The sequence below is a fragment of the Wallemia mellicola genome (assembly GCF_000263375.1).
Source record: "Wallemia mellicola CBS 633.66 unplaced genomic scaffold WALSEscaffold_14, whole genome shotgun sequence".
Taxonomy (NCBI): Eukaryota; Fungi; Basidiomycota; class Wallemiomycetes; order Wallemiales; family Wallemiaceae; genus Wallemia; species Wallemia mellicola.
In genome coordinates, this window is record NW_006531971.1 from 86282 (window position 1) to 103917 (window position 17636).

The 17636-nt window shown below is 40.6% G+C and overlaps 8 protein-coding genes across 8 annotated transcripts; 4 read left to right on the forward strand and 4 right to left on the reverse strand.

The window, feature by feature from the left end:
- Window positions 1-75: 75 nt before the first annotated feature.
- On the reverse strand, window positions 76-2790 carry WALSEDRAFT_39296 (phosphoketolase; the record flags this gene model as incomplete). The annotated part of the gene is made up of 4 exons (XM_006959025.1): window positions 76-780; window positions 827-969; window positions 1016-2580; window positions 2627-2790. The coding sequence occupies 4 exons, from the start codon at window positions 2788-2790 to the stop codon at window positions 130-132; spliced, it is 2523 nt and encodes an 840-aa protein (XP_006959087.1). The 3' UTR covers window positions 76-129.
- A 138-nt stretch (window positions 2791-2928) lies between these two features.
- On the reverse strand, window positions 2929-4302 carry WALSEDRAFT_54863 (acetate kinase; the record flags this gene model as incomplete). Its single annotated transcript, XM_006959026.1, has 2 exons — window positions 2929-3562; window positions 3612-4302. 2 exons carry the CDS (start codon window positions 4300-4302, stop codon window positions 2976-2978), a joined length of 1278 nt encoding a protein of 425 aa, XP_006959088.1. The 3' UTR covers window positions 2929-2975.
- A 118-nt stretch (window positions 4303-4420) lies between these two features.
- Window positions 4421-7001, reverse strand: WALSEDRAFT_64989 (zincin; the record flags this gene model as incomplete). Its single annotated transcript, XM_006959027.1, has 6 exons — window positions 4421-4532; window positions 4578-5681; window positions 5727-6436; window positions 6482-6670; window positions 6716-6816; window positions 6860-7001. 6 exons carry the CDS (start codon window positions 6999-7001, stop codon window positions 4421-4423), a joined length of 2358 nt encoding a protein of 785 aa, XP_006959089.1.
- On the forward strand, window positions 6807-8506 carry WALSEDRAFT_39300 (hypothetical protein). Its single transcript, XM_006959028.1, has 6 exons — window positions 6807-7352; window positions 7398-7447; window positions 7493-7839; window positions 7884-7976; window positions 8020-8165; window positions 8212-8506. The coding sequence occupies exons 1-6, from the start codon at window positions 7243-7245 to the stop codon at window positions 8459-8461; spliced, it is 996 nt and encodes a 331-aa protein (XP_006959090.1). The 5' UTR covers window positions 6807-7242; the 3' UTR covers window positions 8462-8506.
- Window positions 8507-8549: 43 nt separating this feature from the next.
- On the forward strand, window positions 8550-9506 carry WALSEDRAFT_64991 (hypothetical protein; the record flags this gene model as incomplete). The annotated part of the gene is made up of 5 exons (XM_006959029.1): window positions 8550-8599; window positions 8652-8901; window positions 8948-9025; window positions 9059-9169; window positions 9216-9506. 5 exons carry the CDS (start codon window positions 8550-8552, stop codon window positions 9504-9506), a joined length of 780 nt encoding a protein of 259 aa, XP_006959091.1.
- A 1052-nt stretch (window positions 9507-10558) lies between these two features.
- WALSEDRAFT_60723 (MFS general substrate transporter) lies at window positions 10559-13071 on the reverse strand. Its single transcript, XM_006959030.1, has 3 exons — window positions 11318-13071; window positions 11204-11274; window positions 10559-11156 (listed from the first exon to the last, which is right to left on the reverse strand). Exons 1-3 carry the CDS (start codon window positions 12403-12405, stop codon window positions 10708-10710), a joined length of 1608 nt encoding a protein of 535 aa, XP_006959092.1. The 5' UTR covers window positions 12406-13071; the 3' UTR covers window positions 10559-10707.
- On the forward strand, window positions 11265-14693 carry WALSEDRAFT_60724 (MFS general substrate transporter). Its single transcript, XM_006959031.1, has 11 exons — window positions 11265-12712; window positions 12768-12800; window positions 12854-12885; window positions 12940-13018; window positions 13068-13082; window positions 13135-13160; window positions 13208-13239; window positions 13283-13397; window positions 13442-13536; window positions 13586-14259; window positions 14306-14693. The coding sequence occupies exons 1-11, from the start codon at window positions 12639-12641 to the stop codon at window positions 14607-14609; spliced, it is 1479 nt and encodes a 492-aa protein (XP_006959093.1). The 5' UTR covers window positions 11265-12638; the 3' UTR covers window positions 14610-14693.
- Window positions 14694-15565: 872 nt separating this feature from the next.
- On the forward strand, window positions 15566-17383 carry WALSEDRAFT_60726 (MFS general substrate transporter). The gene is made up of 3 exons (XM_006959032.1): window positions 15566-16549; window positions 16605-17044; window positions 17089-17383. Exons 1-3 carry the CDS (start codon window positions 15768-15770, stop codon window positions 17340-17342), a joined length of 1476 nt encoding a protein of 491 aa, XP_006959094.1. The 5' UTR covers window positions 15566-15767; the 3' UTR covers window positions 17343-17383.
- Window positions 17384-17636: the final 253 nt, after the last annotated feature.

The following is a 17636-nucleotide window of genomic DNA, read 5'->3' on the forward strand; positions in this document are numbered from 1 at the left end:
AACAATTTTTATTGCGGATTCCTCACATACGCAGTCCTCCAAATTGGATTACATTGCACCGCATGCAAATCATTACCTCATCGAAAAATGTAAAACGTAAAATATAAAATACATGAAATTAATTAAACTTTAATTTAGTTCTGGTAGTTTACCAAGTGATTCATGATCTGCACCAGTTTCATTCGCGTATTTCTCCATGTTCCTACCTTCGTGTAACCAGTTCGTACCTTCGAGGTGTGCAATTGAGCTGGCCTTAGATTGAGGGCTGTAGGCAGCTACTTGCTTAATTGCACGATCTGCTACTTGGAATCTAGCACAGTTGTTCCACCAAAGCATGAGCCATGGTGTAGTAGTAGTACCGTTCTCTTCGTAAGAATTGATACTAAAGCGTGCTCTATTGAGTGAGTGTTCTCTTTGGAATAGCAGGGAAGAAATTTGCAATGCATAACCGTGATAGCTAATCAGAACTGGTTTGTCTTTCGTGAACAAACTATTGAAAGCTGCTTCATCGAGAGCGTGTGGGTGACTTTCCTTCTTACCAGCCAATATCATTAAATCGTAAACATTGATTACCCTGACCCTTACACCGGAGTTCCTGAGTAGGACGGATGCCGCTAAAACTTCAAATGTGACTTCAGCACCAATACCGACCAGTACTACTTCTGGATCAACACCACCATCTGTTGAGTATTCATCCCAAACACTCGCTCCAGCAATGCAGTGCCTATTAGCTTGTTCTGGTGACATCAATACAGGTCCAGGTTGTTTACTGCCAACAACCTACAATCCCGTTAGAAATTTTATAACACAATCGTTCAATACCCACCAAGTTAAGGTAGTTCTTGGACCTAAGACAATGAGCAACGCAAGAAAGTGATGTGTTCGCGTCAATTGGGAAGTAGATTCTTGAGAGGTGCGCAGGGAATGTTTGGAAAATTGAAATCAATCCAGGTGCTTGGTGTGAATAACCTGTATAATTATTAGACGAACACTTTTTATAGTTCTAAACACTCACCGTTGTGTTCTTGGCGCCATAAGGTACTGGTTGCGATGTAGTTCAAAGATGAAACGTCACCTCTCCAGTCTGTTTCTCTACACATCTTGATAAGCTTGCTGTACTGGGTCATCATCGTGCTAGCTATACCCAAGAATGCTTCGTATGAAGGGAAAAGACCAGTTCTACCGGTCAAGGTGTAGCCTTGCAAGAAACCTTGAAGTGTATGTTCAGAGAGCATTTCAATAACGCGTCCACCCTTGTGTGCAGTTTCAGGATCCCACTGGAGATTTCTTCCAGTAACATCAAGAACTTTGTGAAGTTTATTTGATTCAAGTTCATCTGGGCTGAAAATTCTAAAGGTTTGAGGATTCTTCTTGACAACATCAGCGAGGAATTCACCGGTGATAACCATAGGAGAGTAGGTTCCACCTTTTTCTTTAGCGTGATCAATCCAATTTGGTACATTGAGTGGTTGATATGCGTCATAAGTTTCCTTAACTTGACCTAACCTAAGGGTATTCTTTGATGGAATGATTGACAACGCACTCTTCTCAAAGAAATCCTCCTTTTCTGCATCGATGTTAAAGATCTCATCTGGATGGTATGACTTAAGCCACGATTCAAGTGCAGCAAACTCGTCATCATCTGATTTACATTTTGGAAGTGGTACTTGATGAGAGTTGAAAGAGCCTTCGAGTGGAGTACCATGAATCTTCCGTGGTCCTGTATAACCTTTTGGCGTTCTCATAACAATTAATGGCCAACGTGGTTTATCAATTGGCTTTCCTGAACGTGCCGCATGTTGGATTTTACGAATCTCCTCGTAAGCCCATTCCATGGATACTGCGAGATTAGCGTTAACATTGCGGTCTTTTTCGACATGCTCCTCGACAGTACTAGCTAATGGACCATACTCAACGAAGCGGACTTGATAACCGTAACCAGAGTAAAGCGAAACAAGTTCAAGATCATCAGCCGTACCTGGTATAGTACGTTCACTAATTTTGTAGCCATTTACATGAAGAATTGGTAAAACAGCACCTGATTCAGCTGGATCAATAAATTTATGTGCGTGTAATGAAGCTGCAGTAGGACCTGTCTCAGATTCACCATCACCAATTACACAAACAGCAATCATGTCTGGTTTATCCATGATGGCACCGTATGATACCGCAAGTGCGTATCCAAGTTCACCACCTTCGTGGATGCTACCAGGAACATGAGCTGAAACATGTGATGGGAATGTACCACCTGGGAAAGAAAAGCAACGAGCAAAGGCCTCAAAACCATCTTTATTAATAGGATACTCTGGGTAGAAGCTTGTTATTGAGCCTTCAAGGTATAAACTAGCAAGGACTGCTGGTGCACCGTGTCCAGGACCAGTGACGAAAATCGACTTCAAATCAATTCCTTCTTTCTCACGACGCTTGATGAGTGCATTAGTGTGAGCATAGGCTAAGTTTAAGCCTGGACATGTACCAAAATGACCAAGAAGGCGTGGCTTTATGTCGTCTTTCGAAAGTTTGCGAGAGAGTAGTGTGTTACTCTTCAAGAAAATCATAGATGTTGCGATGAAGTTTGCACTATGAACACATTAGCGACAAGCAAGGGGTATATTCCAGAACGTACGCTCTTTGAAATGCCAGCAAGCCATTCAAATTCCACTTGTCTTCATTTTCAAAGACTTGTTTTATGTTTAAATCAACGGCCAGCTTGGAAAGTTCCTTTGGCAGCTGCGATGGACGAGGCTCTTCACCTCTACCTTGTGCGTCAACTATTGGGTGGTTCGTCATGGTGTTTAAAGAAGAGTTAACGTCCGCGTTTACTTATCCAATGGGGTGTAACTCTGATGACGTCATGTGCGATCTCTGAAAATAAACGATTACATAACGCATACGGTTAGGATATAGCAAAGAATACTGAATTACGTAGAAATTTATTCATTTTAAAATGAGTTAATAATTACAAATCATTTGATTTAAACATTGAGCGTGGATTTAGCTTGTCTTGCAGCTTCGCCCTCCTCATCAGTCCAACAAACATACGCTGGGATTTTCGAAATGTCATTGCTCAATGCAAATGCCCCTTCGTCTTCCTGCTCACTCGCTTGATTGTTAAGCGAGTCAACGACTGAGACACCAAACACGCTAAGTCTATCTACGACATCCTTCCTAAGACGTACTGATTTCTCTCCAATTCCACCGCTGAATACCAATGCATCAATAGCATTCTTTGGATCTTGGCCGTGCGAGAGCTTTTGTAGATATGAAAGAAGGTATTGAGTAAGCCTGTCCAAATACAGTGCGTATGCAAGAGCGTATTTGTTTGGCATATCACCCTCATACCATGGTTTCCAACATTCGTGATCTGCTGGTGGAATTTCATCTAAAATTTTCCCAAAGTTCGATGTACCGCATAAACCGACGAATCCACCCTGTTTATTCATTATGTACTCTCCTCTTGAAACGCGCATACCATTTACATCTAGTGTCTCGGCTACATCGCGGACTAAATGGAAAATCAATGTCGGATCAATAGACCCTGTGCGACTTCCACCCGGCAAACCTAAAAATATTAGCTATCATAATTATTTCTTTATAATCGTTTTACACACCCTCTAATGGAGTGAGACCCATAGTTGTATCAACGCTTTTACCATTCTTGATAGCACATGCACTTCCACCACTACCCAAATGGGCTACGACGATACTAGTTTCGTTCTCCTTCTTGCCTAACTTTGAAGCTACAATCTTAAGAATACTCTGGTATGATAAGCCATGCGCTCCGTACTTCTGCAGTGGAATGCGTGGCTCATGATCCGGTTTCCCAATCGCATATTGACGTACTGCTTGAGGGAGAGTATGATGAAAGAGAGTGTCGAATACAATAACAGCTGGGGTGTTAGGAAGTTGTTCTAAAACCGCTTCGAGTGACATAAGCGCCGATCCATTATGTAATGGTGCAAATGCACTAATTTTATCAATTTCTTTAAGCTTCTCAGAATGGTCACTGGTAACTACAACTGGTTTGTCGATGTTACCCCCGTGAACTACTCTATGTGAAGTTGCTGTGATGTCATCCTCTTTGATATTCAACGCTTTGAATATCTTATCCAAAAGTGCCTTGAATATATCGTTATATGCTGTATCCTTGCTAATAGTTTCGTTAACACTAGCTGCTCCACTGATGTTGATAGTTGGATCTTCGCCAATGTTCTTTGCAGCACCAGAAGCAAGGGTATTGAGATCCTTATCGAAGAGCTTAAACTTAATACTTGAGCTACCACAGTTAAACGCAATAATCATTTTTGATTGTTACAATTCAAGAAAACAAAAAAAGCATCTTATCCATTCATTCGGATTACGTCAGACGTATGAGTGATATAAAAACGTTTCCATAATGCATTTTATCTTACAAAAATCATTACCACATGCGACATTGTTCTGAGTCTGGAGGGTTCATTAAACTGCCCTTTTTACAACCAAATGCTTTGGCGAATTCTGGTGTATTGCGAAGAGTACCGTCGACTCTCCATCTACGTGTTGTGTTAGATTTATTCAAGCAACCAAGTATAACTCACTTAGGAGGTGCGTGTGGGTCGGTCTTGATACGCTTAAGATTTTCTTCTAAACGAGTACTACGAGCCCATCCTCTAGCAAAGGAAATGAAGAAGAGTTGTTCATCCGTGAAGTCAACACCAGGCAATCTCAGTGACTTTTCTTCCGCTTCTGCATTCTTCCATGCGTTATATGCTTGAACCAATCCAAGATCACCAATAGCTTCACCTACAACGAAACGACCATTGACATTAAGCTCTTGTCCTCTTGGTCCTGGCATAGTGAAGTTGTTGTATTGGTTGACAATACATTCAGCGCGTTCTATGAATGCTTGTACTGTTTCATTGCTCCACCATGAGCCATCAAAAATGAGTCTACCGTCAGCTTCGTATTGTCGACCAACATGGTCAAATGCGTGACAAAGCTCATGAGCTGCAACACTACCTGCCGATCCATAATTGAGCACTTGTGGCCAATCAGCCTTGAAGAATGGTGGTTGAAGGATACCAGCTGGGAAGACGATCTCGTTCTTAGATGGTTGATAGTAGGCGTTGACTTCGGTTGGTATCATATCCCATTCACCTTCTGCTTTTTTACCTGCCTTGTTGAACATCCTGACAGCTTCTGCTTCCTGTGACCTAAGGGTGTTGCCAAACCAGTCATCTTCAAGGATATTATTGATACTATAGTAATTAGCAAGATCTTCAGGGTCTAAAGTATTTGGATGTGAGGTTGGGTATCCAATTTTTTTGTTCTTGTGTATAACGTTTGCTTTATTGGTGGCTGCTTTGACCGTCTTGTCATCAAGCCACCCGAGATTTGGTAAGCGATGAATGAATGAATCAATAATGCCGTCAACGATGTTTTCAAACTTTGACTTGCTTTCGCCTGGGAATGCTTCCAAGACGAAAGGCCTACCAGCCAAGAAACCGACTTGGTCGACAACTGCTTCCAAGCAATCAAGCTCGATGTCTTTCTCAGCTTTTGGATTAGTACCGCTTATGAGTGCGTTGAATCTGTTGACAGTTTTGCCAATGTGTGTCTTTGGACTAAGTGTCGAACCAAGATTAAGTACAAGCTTGAGTATGAAGTAGCCTTCAAGGGTCTTCTCATCAACACTAAGAACACTTTATAGATGTTAGAAGTCATATTATATCAAACATTCAACTTACTTGTCAAGCGCCTCAAAGTAGCCTGGATTTTGGACAATGACTGGTTCAACTACCTCGCTGTTGTGGTTCAAAAGAGCAAAATATTGTGGCCAGTCAATGTATGGGGCAGTTTCACTGAGCTCAGTCAAGTTCTTTGGATTGTACGTCTTGATAGGGTTTGCTGAATCAACTTGGTTCCATGAAATCCTTGCAAGATATTGCTCAAATCTGGCAATTTCCCTTGAGAGTTTGCGGTAAGAATTCTTGGGGATCTTGTGGTGTTTGCTGTCTTTCCTCTCGTGTACAGCCTTCAAGATTTCTTGTGTAATTTCAGCGATGAACTTGACATTCTTTTCATCCTCGTAGTAATCCTTATCAGGAAGTGACAAAGCATCATCTTGTGATAACCACATAACTTGTTTGCTTGGATCCTTGCCTACGTCACCATCAAGTGAAAATGAAAACAAGGCGCCGATGTTCTTCGATTGGAGGTACGCTGCAGCTTGCGTGAGGATGGATTGACGACTCTCCTTTTGATTGATGTATCTTTTGTTGAAAATTGAAATCAGTTCGTCTGTAAGGTGAAGGAGTGGTTCTGCGCCTTTCTTGTCTTGAGCTTTTGTGTTAGTGCATGAATCGTAGAGCGTCTTGATAGTTCTCATGTTAGCCTTATCAGCAGGTGAGTATTCCTCAGTTCCAACGTTAGCTAGAATTATTGATTTTACGATTTCCTAGATGTCGTCAGATATGACTTGAAAACATTGACACAAACCTACAGTATTTTTGTTACCAACATCTTCAAAGATACTACGAACGCCTTTTGATGGTGGAATTGGGTGGGTTTCAAGCCATCCACCATTTGCGTACTCGTAAAATGAATCGCAAGGGTCGACGCTATCATCGATGGAATCCATAATTTCAGAAGCAGCATTTACGCAAGATTGAGTTGTACAAAGGTTATATCCCTTATGCTTCTATCAGATTATAATTTGGTATGTATGCATACTCACTGGAGATTGTGTAGGTTTTGGAGTGTAAGATTGCGTGACGGTGATAGTTTCTTTAGCATTTTGAGCTTTTTTGTAGTTTACCTCTGCGCCCGCAAATAATCCTATTCTATTAGTGGATTCCTTATCGACAGCTTGTCTACTCACCTACGGAAACACTTAATAAGATGATAAGACCAATTATAACGGCCAAAAGAATTTTATTTAACTTTGAGATGCGCTTAGGAGGTGGCTGGTCTCCTATTTCATCTTCGTTTAGCAGTGGTTCATGTTCATCGTGAGAGTTCATGGCTGTTCAGGTGAAACGATGGTGACGTCTCAGATAAGCTTCTACTGTGCAAATATTTTCAGAGATGCTTAAAATATGTTAGTAGTATTTGTCTACAGGGTTTTATGTATTCTTTACTTTTGTTCTATCTCTTGTACTTCAGCCGTCGCTATCAAAATTTTCATTGCGTACATGACCAACTTCTAGGCTTGGGAGATCTTGCACATTCGCAATAGTCTCGCAATTTCTCTCTGGAAGAGATATGCAATTCAAACTAATTGTCACAGTCGCTAGCATCACAGCGTTGGCATCTGCCTCGTTTGTACCATTGAATGTCGCTAGGTCTCCTCAGTACGACTACAATGCGGCACCGTGAGAGCGTAGTACTCACATAATACACTCACTAACAAACTATAGGGCGCCTGCGAGCGTACGAGCTGGTTCTGGATATGACCAATGTGTGCAGCGTGAGTAATAGAAGAATCTATCTGTGTAAGCTCTAACTTACTCAGAATGTAACACAAATTGGGACAAAGGCTCTGTTGAGAATACCGACGGCTATGGCAACGACAATGGTAAGAATAGCACCGCACCGAGTCAAACTACAAAGCACATCATCGTCGCACCTTCTCAGGGTGTTCTACGTTTCGTACCATTTGCTATGCAAGCTAACGTTGGCGATAAAATCCAGTTTACTTGGATGGCTAACAACCACGGCGTCACCAAGTCATCAATGACGGGCATATGTAATGCTACAATGGACAAGCCTTTCAAATCACCTGTACAGAATTCGTCTGCTACATTTGAAACGACGGTAGATACGACAGATCCCATGTTTTACTATTGTCCAGTTGGTAATGTAGGGTATTCACCACCAAAAGAGCTATCTAATAGACGTAACAGCATTGTACATCTGGTATGTACGGTATTATCAATCCACCAATGGCTCCAACCAATTTGTCAAACGTTGGCGATGCTATGGGTAAATGGGAGAAGGTACATCGTACCAACAGGGTAAAAATCAGCTAACACTATACAGGATTCCAAGAATACCATTATCATGAAGAATGCTGATGATATCATGAAGAACGCCAACATGACATCTGAGCAACTCAACTGGGGTAACGGCTGGATGGATATGTCAAAGAATGAAGACGATTTGACTGCTATGATAGAGAATATCATGTGAGTAGTAACTGGTTACTTTCTTTTCCCCTGACTATTCCGTCAGCATCACCCGTCTCACTATCGCTCTGAACCCGGGATGGACGCCAGGCGCACCAGTTGATATGAAGACATTCAAAGCACCTCCTACTATTAATAACCTTGCAGCAACAAGCTATGGTGATTCGCCCACTACGTCAAACGCAGCCCCTGAAGCTACGGACGAAGCAGGCTCCAACAGCTCTGGCTGCAATAAATTCGGTATTCAAATATTTACCTTCCTTTTTAGTTTAATCGCGGCTAGCGCAGTGTATTAAATTGTTTTAATAAATATCTTTACCGAATCGAGAACGTCCGTCGTACGTCAGTCTCAACCGTCATTGTCTTACGAAACGAAAAATCGAAATGCTAACTAGGAAGTCGCACCATGCTTTCTGTGGTCTAATAACTGTTAGGTGCGTATAGAAAATCTGTGGATAACCTACAATTTGCTGACTAAATTTGAAGAACGTCTACACTTATATACTCCACTACTACATTCTTGACATACGCAGCATCGGCATACGCTGCTTTCAATCTACTCACATTATCCTGTCCTCACTGCACTACTTCACCCTCAAATAGCCACCAGCCATCGAACATCTTAGATAGCGCCGACGCTCAAGCAAGGTTCGGGGCTAGGATACTGATAGTTTCTATATGGTATGCTATCACAATGGTAGTAGGATCTTCTTTCGGCATCTGGGGTGTTGTCAAGGTGAGCTGATATACTCACCCGAAATTAAATTAATAATCTTGCATAGGAGAATATACGGAATCTGAAGCTTTTCAGATTAATGCACGCTATAGACGTTATACTATCATTCCTAGTTACATTCGTTGTGGGTCCAGTGGGGCTAACATCATCCATGAAGGATTTTGTCTGTGACTCGCCTACCAGACTTGAAAGTAACAATTGCTGGGAAATCTGGAAATCATCTGTTTATAGATTCATCGGATTGATGCTCATCATTATCATTTTTAAGGTATGTTACGAGTTATGGTATTTAAACGTGACTAAAGCTGGCAAAGATCTATTTACTTGCATCTACACACATCTATATTAGGCAATGTCAATTAAAGCAACGCAAATTGAGACCTAGACCTTCAATCGTATTAGTTCCACCACCACCTTCATCAAACACTAGACAACTAACTGGCTACATTGTGGCTTCACCAACTACAACCAAACATAAGAAATCTCACTCAATCAGACAAGCCAGCGTTGATGTTAGCAATGGCGGTCCAATAGCTCTAGCAATAAGGCCGGATGAAGGTCTTTTACCTCATGAACGTAGCTACTCAGATGAAGTTGAGCTTTAAATGAGCATACAGTATTATTCATATTAACTATACAAGCCTAGCTACTGGCTTCTCTCCTTTCCCTCGCAAACATTCTGTATATCAATCATACGATGTCAATTATCACGAAAGAGATTAAGGAATCTCGTAAGACATCCATCATTCACTACACTCCTCAATTATTCAACTTGCTTACTACAATTTACTGCTTATTATTGTTATTCTACGCTGTTGTATTCACAATATATTCTATTAGTTAAGAATAATTCGATGAAATGGAGTTGTGTTGAAATGTTGTTCAGCAATTACATATTGTTGGTAGATGCTGAAATAGTACGCTTGAATGTATGTATTACCTTTTGTTTACTCATTTGAGAATAGTTTACTGTGAAATGTGTGATGCCATAAGTATAGCAGCACTGTATTCGAGCATTATGCAAGAGGTTGTGAGGATGAGAGCATCATCGTATGGTTACACATGCACACTCCAGCTTCTAAATATTACCTATATAGACAAAAAGCACACATTTTAGAAGTGATTATGTCATTATTCTTTTGACATCGAGAATGTCATAATGGATGATATCTTGAGTTCTCCCACACCATTTATTTAAATTTATAGCTAAAAAATTAGTGGGTCTTTGTAGGAAGTGCCATAATGAGCGACTAGCCTAGCGGATATGATGATGTATCTGTAGATAAATGGTTCATCGTGACGCTATAGTTACATATCAGACACTTAGACACTAGTTGTTATTTCTAGAGAATGCAAACTACACAAACGCCTACATGCCATTCCTTGCTTGCGCTACACATCGAATTATTAACCTTCAGATCTGAATATCTCTGAGTATCAAAAGATTCTTGAAGCCGCAGAAGACCGTGCTAATATTCTAACGTTAATATAATAAGATTTTGATTCCTAAGACGACACGATCTCGTAATATTGCGTCTCAATTGCAGAACGTGTTTTGTTTGTTCATTTACAGATCTACGTTTAGAGCTATATTGTGTACCTCATTGTGCAAAAACAACATAATTGGTAAGCTTAAGATTATGAATATATAGATAGATTAAAGGTGTGTACTACAATGTAAAATTAGTGCGAAATACCTGAAAAATTATGCTTCCCGCAAAAATGAGATATGAGAGTGATAGTAAATATGCAGAAAAATTGTCCCCTTGTGTTGCTGTGCAACTAAAAAATAGATTCTAATATGCGCTAGACATTTTGTAAGGACGTTCTTCGATCTATTTCAAGGTTGGGCCCATCTAATTCCTTATTCTTCAAAACTAGACGTTCCTCCTCCTGGCGTCTGGCGATTTCCTGCGCGAATTTAGACCGCAACCTGAGGCGCTTTCCAAAGAAGAAGAGTACGATTGGTACGCTAGCGAATAATACAGCTAGCAAGCTGATAAGTAGACCTGCATAGACAAAACCCATTCCGTCGTACCACTGTTTGATGACGAGGATAACGATAGCACCAGTGAGATTACGTACCAAAGCTATAGCAGCTAACGCACTTGAAGCATTCGCCTGATAACAGTCCGCTAGATACGACATTGATGACAGATATATACTGAACATTCCCATGAGAATGATAGTGAGACCTATACAAGGTCCAATCCAATGAACGTGTGAGTACAATGTGAATGCGTATATAAATGCACCTATGCCCAGTCAGTTCGGTTAATCAATTAAAATGGAGTACACTCACCAATTGGGAAGATCAAACCAGACGCCATAGCTCCACCGAGCCTACACTCAACAGGGCGATTGTATTTAAATCTAATCTGTGTTAGATGGGCGTTTTAGTATATGCGCTACTTACTTCTCGAAGAAGAATTTCTCCTGGAAGAAATAGTTGAAGAGGAAGCCAAAGATGCTACCGACAGCAATAGAAGCATAGACAAATCCAACAGTACCCTGATTCATGCCATAATTGTCGCTGTAGAGCGTCAGGAAGACGTGCGTAATAGATGCGATGAAGGAATAGAAGATTGCCCAAGCATAACCGATAAAGGCTGAGAAACCTATGACAATAGGTTCTTGAACTAAATAAGTGAGTGGTCTGAGTAAACTATCATGTAAAAGCTCCTTCTTGGTCGGCTTATAAACTTCTGCATGCGCACGTATGGTTTGATCGCCGGTCAATTTGCGTATCTTACGTGCTTTCTTCTTCATAATAACATTTAAGCGTGTCTCTTTTACGAAGAATATCATTACAATGCCCCACGCGGCTGTGACTAGACATTGAATTAATTGAACCCATCTCCAGCCACCCTGGCCATTGCTTCCCGCAATAGTCAGAGATGTACGCATAGGTACAAAAGAGTAGACCATTGGCGTCACACCTGTACTGAACATAGTCGATAAAGCGAACATCGACATGTAGATACCTCTCTCATGACTTGCATATAAATCCGAGATGGTTCCAGCAACCATAGTAGAACCAGACGAGGCAGCCAAGCCCTGTATAAGTCTAGATATAATGATACCGTTGATGCTGCTACATAGTCCGATGGGGAGGAACATAACAGTGTAAATCACGAATGTTATTCCGTACATCCAATTCCGACCGAGTTCTTCAGATGCTCCAGCAAAGAAGATGGGCGCAACTGCAAAACCTACGACGAAAGTCGCCAAGGCTGTAGTACCCAGTTGTTCTGTGGTGCCTAAATCCGAGACCATAGAATTCAAACCAACGGCGAATGAAGACGAAGCACCTGAAACTAAAATACAAAATCCTATAGTGGCCATCATGACTTTTAATTTCCGAGACTGTGGCCAACGCTGTGGGTCGTCTGCGTCGTCAATTTCAAGCCATTTGAACTGGTCTTTTTCCTCGGTTTCTTGTAAACCATTAATAGTACTGCTTCTACTAAATGCAGGACTATTAGTACTCCTCCCACTATCCATAATTGACTGTCTAAAAAAGCGCGAAATGATCGTTAAGGTAATCCGATTAGATAATCAGTGATAGTTTAAAATATTCCAACTCTGTTTAGGAAAATTGAAATATTTGCACTTTGATCTTTAATAGATCGGCTATTGTTACAAATTAAGCCTCTTGACTACTTAACTCGGGTAAATGAGTCATTCTAGTTTTATAATCATACAGGTCGGTTCAAAGATACCACGATCATCAACTCATGCCTAAAGAAGATGGCGACGTTATCTGGGTAACTTTAGAAGAGCACGAGAACCCTTACAAATGGTCAAAACCGTATGTTGCAAAATTTTTGCTTTCAATGAGTATTTTCTGATAAATTATAATATAGGAGGAAATATTTCACTACATTAGCGCTTTGCGGGTACGAATTCCCCTTTTACTTAGCTCTAGGACTTGATCTAACCCTTCCGATAGATTCTCATTCCTGGTCAGCGGGGCTTCAAGTGGTGCGATATTGACTTTGACAACTCCGATAAACTCTCTGACAAATGTTCAATCAGGTTATGCAGCTCCTGGCGCCGAATCTGATCTTGTTGACAAACTGAATACTTCCTCAACTTTATTTGAGCTCGGATTAGGGTGGGTTAGACAGGATCTTACGATAAACGAAATTAATAATATCTTAAAGTATCTACGTTATTGGGTGGGTTATTTCCGAGCTTCCGTTTGCCACAAGGCTGACCTTCCTTTTACAGATATGCATTAGGACCATTGTTTTTGGGTAAGTCAAGGCAGAGATCGTTGAAGCACTATCTGAGAAGCTCAAAGCACCTTTCTCTGAGATCGTGGGAAGATACAAAGTGAGTTACGAGTTATCGAAATGACGTTGTTAATGTTATGTAGGTATACGTCGTCAGTTACTTTGTTTTTATGTGCATGTTTATCACTATTTCCTTGTCACCAACTATAACGGGAGTTGTATTGGGTAGACTGATTAGTGGACTTGCTGCATCAACAGGTAAGGGCTTTTCATTAATGTTGGTACTCTTTTGACAAAGCTAGGATCAACACTGGTTGGAGGATCTATTGCCGATATTTTTGATGATGGAAGTAGGGGGATTCCTATGTCATTATTCTCAATGTCTGCTTTACAGGGGGTGAGAATTGTTCAAATGCTAGTCGACTTTGTCAACTTACATGTTTCAGGCTGGTATATTCCCGCTTTGTTTCTCATGGATGATGGACAAAGGCTTAGGTTACCAATGGATCGAGTACGTGGAACTCATTGCTGCTTTCATATGGTTCTTCTTCATTATTTTTATGGGAGAGACGCGTGGATCTGCGATCCTCAATAATAAGGCTAAAAAACTCCGTAAGAAAACTGGTGATTCGAGATACATCGCCAAGACTGAGTTGAATAAGCCAACTATTAGAGAATTAGTAACTGTCTCACTCACAAGACCACTCTGGATCTTGTGTACGGAACCAATAGTTATTTTCTTTAGTTTCTGGATGGGTTTCGCATGGTTTATTTTCTATTCTATCATCTCTTCAATTGGACACATCTTCCAAACGCAACGTGATTGGTCCGCAGGCTCGATTGGGTTGTTATATATCACATTCGTCCTGGGATTAGGACTTGGTGGTATCGCTAACTTCTTCTTGCAAGAGCGCATGTACCAGAAGAAAAAGACACCAGAGGCAAGACTGTATCTTGCTATGGTAGGTGGTGTTTGTCTACCAATAGGTTGTTTTATCTATGCCTGGACATCCTATCCACACGTCCATTGGATGGGTCAATGCGTTGGATTGACTATCATTTTGTTCGCTATTTACATCATCTACAATACTGCATTTGCCTACATGAGCGACGCCTATAGGTGAGTATATGGAGGCGTTGTATATTTAGGCTAATGACATCCACAGATTATACGCTTCCTCTGCCATTTCAGCACAGAATGTTTTCAGAAATATTCTTGGAGGAACAACACCACTACACATCACCAAGTGGTACAATGCAACGGGTTATAATTGGACGAGTTGCATCATCGCAATTATTGCGGCCGTTCTTGGTGTCGTTCCTTTCATCCTCTTTAAATACGGTGAAAAGATTCGTCAAAAGTCACAATTCAGCCAATCTATCTCTGCATACGAGGAGCAAGAAAGAACAATGCTTGGATTGGATGAAACCAGCTCGTTTGACAAACCTGCTAAACTTGAAACCTCATAGATTGCATGTATCATCATGATCCCTCAATGTATTTCTTTACATCCACGATATTGTTACAATAATATATTATAGATCTTCTCTTGCGATTGATCGTCTTGTTAAATGTATATTGAGGAGTACACGGGTTACAAGCTATAAGCGTATCTTTATTGGTATTGTTGATATTAGTTATGTTTCAATAACATGATTTTAAAGGTTTATTGAGTAACGTACAGTGACTATAACAGTTGGGAACAGCTATGTTACAATAGAGTTATAATCTGAGTAATCTACCAATTTTTTGTTTGTGATTTCCGGATTCATTATATGAGTAAGTTTGCTTTGAACAGCGATCATACAACTGAATGTCTCATTGATTAGACTCAGCCGATACAGCTCGAAGAACGGCATGTATAAGCACAAATGGTGAATGCTTAGAAAATGAACATTAATATATGTAAGGGCAGTGATATCTAATATTAGATAGCAGTCACTCGGCTACAACATCGTTATGCATGTCTTATACACATGTTTTAAGGCTTACAGTCCAATTATGATCTAAACCAGAGCAATTCATTTGAATTAAGCGAAGACTGTGTCCTGTTTTGTGTAGGTTGGGTGGATATGTTTTCATCGGGTTTTATCTTCCCGATTTGTGAGTATGTTCCATCCTAATTTATCAGGCAGACTAATAGAATATATGTACATTTATATAAACATTAACATTGTGTTCACATGCTTGCTAGATCGGCTCTTGTGTCGGTCCCACTATCATTCCCATGGGAAAGTCTAGCATATGACTGTCTTTACCGACTCCAGTGTTTGGCGTATGTTACTACATCAATAGTCATATATACTGTATTGAATGTATTACTGATTCAGAATTTAGTTGTGTTATTTCAATATCAAATCTTCATAGAATTCCGGAATCATCGCTTATAAATTCCGCTGTGACAAAAAATAACGGCAATTGAGTCAGGTATAGCATAATTTCAGAGATCTTCCATATTCACTATCAAAATTTAATTAAAAATTACTTCCTCACACGACCACCCAACTGGCACAAAGCCAAGCGTGTCCAGCAGTCAGACAACGGTGCACACGGTTGTTAACGGTAATACAAATGAGAAGGACAACGGATGTATAGAGTTCGTTAAAGTCGAAGAACAAGACGATCCCATGCAATGGCCGCGATGGAAGAAGATGAAAGTAGCGATAGCGACAGTTGGTTTCTCGGTATTCGTTAGTAGCGCGACATCTACATTTGCACAGGGTATCTATCAGATGGTTGATGATCTTGATACCTCGACAGAATTGGGGAATGTCGCTATGGGTATTTATGTAGTTGCTTTTGCCTTCCCTCCTATGCTTCTCGCTGGTTTGTCCGAAGAATATGGGCGTAACAAATTATATGGTATATCTTATCTACTTTATATGCTCTTCTTCCTGCCCGTCGCACTCTCACCTACTATTTATGGCGTCATTATTGCAAGACTTCTCCAGGGTTTTGCTGCTTCAACTGGGTCCACTATAACGGCTGGATCGATTAGTGATATGTATACAGGATATGAGCGTGGTATATGGATGTCAATTTTCGCAGCTAGTGCTCCATTCTCGACCGGTGTCGCTCCAGTTGCCTACTCGTATGTTCCACAGATGTATGAGATGCATTTCAAAGGGAGTAAAGGAGTTGGCGGTTGGCGGTGGATTCAAATTATCCAACTCCTCGTCGTAGCTGCATGGGGCATTGTCATGTTCGCCTGGGTACGAGAAACACGTCTGAATGTCATTATGAAAGCCAAAGCGAAAAGACTTAGGCAGGAGACTGGTAATAATAATCTCAGAGCAGAGTCTGAGGTGTACAAGTTGACGACAAAGGAGATGTTTCGCAAGAGTCTTTTCAGACCACTTAAATTCGTCGCTACTGAGCCGATTGTACAAGTTTTCAGTTTGTTCATAGGGTGAGGAAGCTCAAGTATTATGATAATATCATTTTCTGACCTTATTATAATGTAGCTTCGCATGGGCCGTCTTCTTCTCATTACAAGCGAGTATATCCCATGTTTTTCTCACTTTATATAGCGAGAATTACGGTATGAATCACGGATCAGTCGGATTTGTCTTTATAGCAATTATCATTGGTACAGTTTGCGGATTTACATTCAATTTCTACTTTCAGGAGAAATGGTTTTATCATAGATTTCAGAAAAGTGCATCGGTAGAGGCGCGTTTAGGATCAGCTATGATTTCTGGATTAATTTTCCCAATTGGAGCCTTCATATATGCATTCACTACGTACGATTTCGTACATTGGATCGCGCCATGTATTGCAATCGCGGTAATTATGATGGGTATATTCCCAATTTACTACTCATCAATGAACTACCTCAGTGATTGCTACATGACAAACGCATCTTCAGCGTTGGCTGCTATAGCGATGGTGCGTAACTTGACGGGTGGGTTAAACTTTCTCTAAAAGAAGTTTATAACATAACTGAAGGCGGTATTATACAATTTGTAATCACACAGTGGTTGGATGGGCTAGGAGATCGATTCCAGTACCCTTTATTGATGATTGCGGTCATGGCGACCGTCCTAGGTGGTATACCGATTGTTCTCTTCATCTGGGGAAAGCGTATACGTCAGAGATCAAAGTATGCATCTGTTTTGACTGATAAAGGGCTGAAGGAAGATGAAGTGATTGTACAGGAAAAGGTGCATCATGGTAGAAGGCTGTCTATTTCTCAAGCTTGATAGTCTAATTTTTGTAATATAATATAAATTATACATAATCTACAGACATAATCTATGGGCTAAGAAGTCAGATAATTAATATACATGATATGGTCGCTAACTAACTACTACACGATGCTCACTAAGTTCGATGATGGTAAGTCATTTCCTTGAAGACCTATTTTAGCTTAGCTGGGATGATAAATGTAACATCAATCAGTTCAAAGTAAATGATTTTCTTTCCTTTCAGAGGATAGAAATGAAATCTTGCACGAACCGAACAAACAAAAACCACGACAACGTTCTTATCAGATG